Genomic DNA, 7,973 nt, shown 5'->3' on the forward strand with positions numbered 1-7,973 from the left:
AGTGATCTTCCCACGAGATGTCCGGGTAATTGAAGTCACCCATGACAACCAAGGTCCTGGAGCAAGCGGCCTCAGTCAGTTCCTGGGCGAACTCCTGGTCAAGCTCGGGACTTGATAATCACTATTATCAGTTCAAGACCCATATCTTTTGTGTTCCTTGGGTACAGGACAAGGGTGACTTCTGTTTTTGCATGTTCCAAAACCAACTATCTGTGGTTTGAAAAACACTAAAATTATCTCATTGTGACTTTTGACCATTGATATTCGGATAGTTAAATACTACCTTAACCTTGCTTGAAAAGATTTTTTCCTCTGAGTTCTCCCTCACTCCTATGCACTTGTTAGCATTGTCCTGAGCCAGAAACTGACAGTATAAATCCTGATGTACAATTAAGACAGTGATATCTTTACACTGGAATATGTATCCTATTCAGATTAGACACATTCCAAAAGCCTAATACTCTGAAAGAGGATATAACCGTTAAAACTGTTCTTTCTTTGCTTGCTTCTTTGTTTCTACATGAGTATCACCATTCACTGCTTTTGGAAGAGGCTTTATTACTGAACTTGTACTTCAGCTGGCTGCGAAAACCTAGCAAGCATGATGCATGTCCACTCATGGATAAATCAGGACTTGTTCACCTTTTCTTAAACCTTATCCACAATCTCAGAAGTTTAAAAGTTTATTTTCCTTTCAAATGTTATAATAATTCCACATTAATGACCCACAGCAATTCTAATAAATAAAAGGATACATTCCTCCTCCTGAAAATAGGTCTCAGCTATCTGTACAGGAACAAAGAAAAACATGTTCAACATTATAATTTTTCATTTCTTTATAATAGTTGTAAGTGTGTACTTGTGTAAATGCATTATCTTAAATTTTAACATATGCTTTGTTATTTTTGTATTTAGTTTGTCCAAATGTGTTCCAGGTTTAATATTAGACAGTCATGTTCTTATTCCAGAAAAGGGTTTTAAAGAAGAAAAACAAATAATTAAAAAATAGTATATTTATTTTAAGACTTATAAATATATTTAAAAGCAGACTTTCCAAATGAGTATTTGGATTGTACAACTAAGCAATAACTGGGAAGCAGTAAATACTGGTGACAGTGTCCAAGTAGCAAACTATCTCATTGTTCATATATTCACAGAAACTGGTAGGCCAAATTATTAGTTGGATTTTAGCCCTTTTAAAGCAATTAATTTCTATGTTTAAGTGCTTATATAACAAAGAACTTTGATACACCAATTTAGAATGGCACATTCGGAGCTGTGCAGTGGTTGAGAGTTTTTGAATGATAAAGTATTACTTCCTCATTTTCATGGGAACTGATATTGGACCTCTTTTTGTACTAGAGTAAACATGGTAGTTAAGGCCATTTTTTTTAAATGCTTGATAATTGTGAGTGGCTCATTACTAGAGTGTTCAGTTTGAGATGCCAACAGTACATTATTCAAGAAATTTAACTGGAGCTCTCACTGCTCACAGCAACTTTTGAAAAGTTCTGGGTGTCAAGCTGGGCATCCTAAAAAAGGACCAATACACAATCACTGCGCTCACTTTTATAAATATACTTAAATTACTTGTCCAAGATGCACAATGAGTCAGTGGCATAGCTTTGTTTACTAGTTTGGTGTTCCTTGTTCTAGGTCTGATCTACTAGCCACCATCCATTTGGGGCGAGCATCTTGAAAACAGAATTGACAGTCCTTTTTAGGACATATTCTGAATATCCTGGATGCTACCTGGAATGATAGTCCCAAGAATTTCTGGAACTACTCAAAGATGTTCACAGAAGATTTAGAAAAGCATTTTTTATTTTCTATCATATAGTGGCAAAAAAAAATTACAATCATCTCAAAAATTAAAAAGTGTGTTTTAGGGTTACACACAAAAGAATATTTTCCCCACTAAATCAAAGTTAATTGTTAGAAAATACCCTAATATAACAAAGCCTTGAAATACTTAATGTGAGGGTTTTCATAAATACATTTCTGAACTCTAATGTCTTAATTCTCTGTGATACAACAGTTGGTTTTATCTTAGGATCATAGAAAGTAAGGCTGGAAGGGACCTCAGGAGGTCCCTCAGAACTAGCCAACTTGCAGCGTGCGTGCCACAAAAGACATGGGCTGCCTATGCATGTGGCAAATTGAGGAGGGAGCTGGAAAAACAGGGGCTGGTAGGGCAGAAAGCAGAGCAGCAGATGGGGCTGGGGAAGGGGATTGGCGTGATACACGGGGAGGATAGAGTTTAGCTTGTGGCATGCCTGACAAAAAATTTGGCCTCCTGCAAAAAATTTAGTCCAATCCCCTCCTCAAGGCAGGATCTCCACTGACTAAATCAATCCAGTCAAGTCTTAAAAAAAAGTCCAAAGATGGAGATTCCACAACCTCTCTGGGCAGCCTGTTCCAATACTCTCCCAAGTTCCTCCTAGTATCAACCTACATTTCCCCAGCTGCAGGTTGAGACCCTTGCTCTTTGTTCTGTCCCATTCAGCTACAGAAAAGTCTCTACCCCTCCTTTTTATAAACACCATTCAGATATTTGAAATGTATTAAACTCCACCCCCTTCAAGTCTTCTCTTCTCCAAACTAAATAACCCTAGTTCTGTCAACCTTTACTCATAAGCCATGTTTCCCAGACCTTTAATCACTTTTGTCACTCTCCACTGGACTCTTTCTAATCAGTCCACACCTGTCTTACAATATGGGACCCATGTGAGAGCAGTGCTGGGCATATGAAATCCTGGCATGTGAGGGGCAGGAAGGGGCAGTATCAGGTCCTTAGTCCCAATCCTAGCACATGGGGGCAGAAGGGGTGGTGCAAGGCCCAATCCCAGTATGCGGGGAATGGGAGAGGGCAGTGTTGGCCCCCTGGCCCAGACCTGGTGCATGGGGAGTAGAAGGGAGCAGTATTGGGCTCTGGGACGCAATCACGGTGTGCAGAGACAGGAGGGGGTGGTATCAGGTGACCAGAACCAATCCTGGCACATGGGGACAGAAGGAGGTGCTGCTAGGATTCGAAGCCCCAATCCCTGGATGTGGGGTGTGGTAGGGAGTGGTACTAGGCTCTTGGGGCCTATTCTCAGCACATGAGGGTTGGTAGGGGGCACTGTCAGGCCCCAGGGCCCAATCTTGACATGTGGGGACAGAAGTGAGCAGTGCTGGACTCCTGGGACTCAATCCTGGTGCACTGGGCCCTCTAGATACAATCCCAGTGCGTGGCACTTAGTTACTGTGTTAGTTGTTACTTAACATTTCTTAGGAAGGAAGGATGATCTTGTGGGTAGGATATAAGACTGGAAATCAGGAAATCTATATTATATTCTAAGTTCTTCTACAGATTTCCTGTGTGACTTTGAAAATCCTATTTTCCTTGTGCTTTAGTTCCACTTGTACAGCAGCAACAACTAGCACCTTCTGGCCTACATACTGCAGAGATGTTGTGACAATAAAATCATTAATGTTAGTAAATACATGTTGAGAATTTTGCACTAATTATGATGCGTTTGTTATAAAAAGTGATGTTAATTCATGATCTGGACCAAAAAAAAAGACACAGCTAGAGGCATGTCCTATATCAGACTTTAAGACAAGGCCCAAATTATGGAAAAAGGTGTAGCTCTAATGTAGTGGTGCCCAATCTTTTCCCTCACTTAGGCTGGATGGACAGTGCTCAGTCTGTCCCATGGGCTGAATCCTGCTGGAGGACCTGATCTGGTACTTGGGAGACACAGGCCCAATCCAGTGCTTGGGCAAGGCAAGCCTAACCTGCCTGTGTGTGGAGGGTTTGGGAAGCAGCCCAGCCTAAATCTGGCTGTGCAGCTGGACGAGAGGATGGAAGGGGTAAGGCCTGGCCCCAGTCCAGCTGTAAGGGGGAGGGGTGAGGAAAAGGGACGTAATCCAGCATGGCCCTGCAGGGATTGGGAATTTAGCAGTAGGGGAGGGTGGCAGTATTACTTGCCACTGCTCCCCACCACCAAATTTCCCAACCGATGAGGATCCCTGCAGGCCAGAAGCTGCATCTCCGTAGGCCGCATTTGGCCTGCAGGCCAAAGATTGAGCCCCCCTGCTCTTATGTACTTTAAAAGTGTATTACAGACAATACAAGGCAATACAATTGCATTATAGGCAACTGGTAGTTTTAATATGTAGAAGATGGTCACAGGAAGATCCTAAGTGAACAAAGTTCTTCTTTGACCCTTTAATTTTGTGTTTAAACTACAAATTGCTTGTGCACATTAGGATACTAATGTAAGTTAACAGTATATCTTTTTTCCTAGTGAAAACAAAGGTGTTGCTCAGCACAAAAATCATGTATAGCAACACGAAATCACATGGAATACCTGATGAAGACACAGGGGTAGTATCCTCGAGTCCATCTGCTCAACCTCTTCTCGAAGCAGGGAGAAGAGAGACTGCAAAATCTGCTTTTGCTTCTTTTGCTGACAGTTTGCATTTGTTTTATTGGCGTCTTCCTCACGCACAGTCTCTGAGGCTGCAACAAGAACATTCTCTTCCTTTCCTACCGTAGTCTCCACTGGAGGAGTGCCTTTGAAGAGAAAAATACCTTGGTTAAGATATACAAATATTACAGTTTGCATTTCCAGAAATATTTGAAAACTGCAAAAAAAAGTAACTATATGAATAACCATCCTAAAACCAGGTTAAAATCTGGTATGGTTAACGTCAGGTGTAACAGATAAGCTGACTCTGATGCAAAGCTATCTAAAGAAAAACACTAATGAGCGTCACACGTTCTTGCCACGCAGTGTAACTAAAGAGGTGTAAAGGCATAATATCGGATAATATTCCCTTCCCCATTATAAAGGTCGCATTCTGAAGTTCTGGAAGGTATGCGGAGGTCTCTGCAGATACAACAACACTTGGAGGTCTTGTAAAAGTATAACATGCAACTGCAAAGCTTGTAAATTCTGTTTGACAGTCATGATTCTTAAGCATTAAGAAGTTATTCACCCCAGAGTGAGAAATAATTTACAATCTCTGCAAATGAAAAAAGAAGAGTTCACAAGCAAGATGAATATGATTTCTTAACATGGATATCCTTCCACCAGAGTCTCCCACTCACCCTCACTTCCCATGATCCCCATGGTTAATCTCTCACCACTCACTAGAACGGGGCTTTGTTAAATGCTACTAACATCTTCAGAGATTTGGTAATCTTGTGAGCGAAATACCTCATAACTATTTTATTCTCCCCATGCTGCAACACATTATAGACATATAGTCTATGCATAAATATATATGCCTTAGGAAAACAACCAATTCCTCTGAGAATTTGCCATATTCTAAGCATGGAATTTAAGTTAACAAAAGTGTCTTTTTCAATGGAAAGCTTACTTTATTGCTTCATCTATCACTCAAGCAGCTACAGATTTTCTTCGGTTTTCAAATTAACAAACAAACCATGAGCCAAGCATGGAAAATTTCAGCCTAACAGTCTAAAAGCTACAGAAAATGTCTTATCTTATTAGATAAGATGCATCACCTTTTGCCTGAATATCTTGCCATTTAGAAAAGAGGTAACAGAAATAGAGATCCATAGAGACAAGATGTATTTTGCTTTTTATATCACTCTCCTATGGGATGATCTGAAATAAAAAGGGGTTACAGATGATGCTACAGCAGATACCGACATCTCAACAATTAGCACTCAAGTGTAACTTCAAACAGACAAATTTGCATATTAAAAAAATCTTGCAAATCACAGCTGCTTCAACAAGGTAAAGAGTTGATGGGCCCACACACTAAGACCAAAAGTTTGTAATGTATTTATGCCAACGTCAATAAATATGTCCTCAATTGAGGTAGCCATGCCAGCAAAAAAATCCTAGTGTAAATGTGCTTTCAGTAGAAAACTTGCTCTCCTTGTGGGAATGGTATTACTATGCTGGTGTAAAGTACAGCTTTGCTGGCATGGCTGAATCTACACAATATATACTTCGCTAATACAGAATACTAGTATTCTACTTTGTTAAAAAAAACCCTGTAGTATAAACATGGTCTAAACTATATACCATATACCTACCTAATCCCATTAGCAACTTCAGTTTGCTTATGCCACAAATAATTCACCTTTCACCAATATTAAAAAAGCAGCTCTTAAAATATTTTAAGAAACCTGGCAGGATTATTATTTTACAAGGACCTACTTACCTGTTTTACAAGGACTTTATAATTGTTATACTCTATGTTGACTTAACAACAATTTTCTTAAAATACTATCTTAGAATTAGAGCTGGTTAGAAAATTTTTATTATAATAATTTCGTGAAGCTTAGATATTTGTGAAAACATAATAATAAATTCCACAACATTCTTGCAAGCAAGCTAAGGAAGTACAGGTTGGATGAACAGGCTGTAAGGTGGATAGGAAACTGGCTGGATCATCAGGCTCAAAGGGTAGTAATCAAAGGCCGATGTTTAGCTGGCAGCCAGTATCAAGCAGAGCATCCCCAGGGTCGGTCTTCAGGCTGGTTTTATTTAGTGTGTTCATCAACAATCTGGATGATGGGATGAAGTACACCCTCAGGAAGTTTGTGGATGACACCAAACTGGGGGGAGTAGTAGATATGCTGGAGGGTAGGGCTAGGATTCAGAGAACAATTGGAGGACTGGACCAAAAAAAAAGTCATGAGGTTCAATAAGGACAAGTGCAAATCCTGCACTTAGAATGAAACCATCCTATGCACCGCTACAGGCTGGGGACCAAATTGCTAAGTAACAACTCTGCAGAAAAGGACCTGGTGGTTACAGTGTACAGTAAGCTGGATTTGAGCCAGCGGTGTGCCCTTGTTGCAAAGAAGCCTAACAGTATACCTGGCTGCATTAGTAGTAGCGTTACCAGCAGATTAGGAGAAGTGATTCTTCCCCTCTGTTTGGCACTCGTGAGGTCACATCTAGAACATTGTGTCCAGTCTTGGGCCTCATACTACACAAAGGATGTGGACAAATTGGAGAAAGTCTAGTGGAAGACAAAAAAAATGGTTAGAAGCCTGGGGCACATGACTTCTGAGGAGAGGCTGAGGGAATTGGGCTTATGAGGATTTGATAACAGCCTTCAGCTACCTGAAAGTTAGTTCCAAAGAGGATGGAGCTAGACCACGGGTGGGCAAAATATGGCTTGTGGGCTGGATGTAGCCCACCAGCTAATTGTATCCAGCCTACAGGTAGGCAGCCACCAATTTCTGCTTCTGCCATGTTGGGCAGGTAGGCTGTGGACAGGGCTGGCAGGTATAGGGTGGGGATTGGAGCATGCTACAGCTCTGGGTGAGGGGTAGGGAAGGAGGTGGGGAGATAGAGGATTGCAACATGCTACAGCTCTAGGGGGGAGAGGGGGGGAAGGAGTGAGAGGGATGTGGCCCTCAAGAAGACACCAAAACTGATTAAGTGGCCCTCGACACAAAATAACTGCCCACACCGAGCTACACTTGTCAGTGGTGGCAGAAGACAGACGAGGAGCAATAGTCTTGTTGCAGCAAAGGAAGTTTGGGTTGGATGTTAGGAAAAACTCTCACCAGGAGAGCAGTAAAGCACTGGAACAGGCTACTCAGACAGGTTGTGGACTCTCCACCCTTGGCAGTTTTTAAGACCTGGGTAGACAAAGTATTTGCTGGAACAATCTAGTTGGGGATGATGGTGCTTTGAGCAGAGGGTTGGACTAGATGACCTCCTGAGGTTTCTTCCAACCCTACTTTTCTATGATTCTATGAAATTACTGGGGAAAATATTTCAAAATAATTTTTTCAGTAGAAATGTTGCTTTCAGAAAAAATCATAATTAAGAGCTTTTATATGCTTTTCATGTTATTTCATGACATATCAATAGTCATGCATAACACACAATACTAAGAGATAGATCTTAACCTCCCACAATAGTTAAAATAAGCTCCCTCCCTCACCGGAGCTTAGCAACAGGTTCGCACCTCTTGCAGCCCCAGCAGAG

General features: G+C 41.1%; 1 protein-coding gene across 1 annotated transcript in view; it reads right to left on the reverse strand.

The window, feature by feature from the left end:
* The window catches only part of CNST (consortin, connexin sorting protein), a 94,211-nt gene that overhangs the window by 37,285 nt on the left and 48,953 nt on the right, over positions 1-7,973 (reverse strand). The window contains exons 4-5 of the mRNA XM_019549757.1: positions 4,356-4,561; positions 756-786 (exon numbers count right to left, since the gene is read on the reverse strand). Coding sequence (XP_019405302.1) covers positions 756-786; positions 4,356-4,561 — 237 coding nt within the window. The remainder of the gene's footprint in view (positions 1-755; positions 787-4,355; positions 4,562-7,973) is intronic.

Source organism: Crocodylus porosus, unplaced genomic scaffold (genome assembly GCF_001723895.1).
Source record: "Crocodylus porosus isolate Cpor-Errol unplaced genomic scaffold, CroPor_comp1, whole genome shotgun sequence".
Lineage (NCBI taxonomy): Eukaryota > Metazoa > Chordata > Crocodylia > Crocodylidae > Crocodylus > Crocodylus porosus.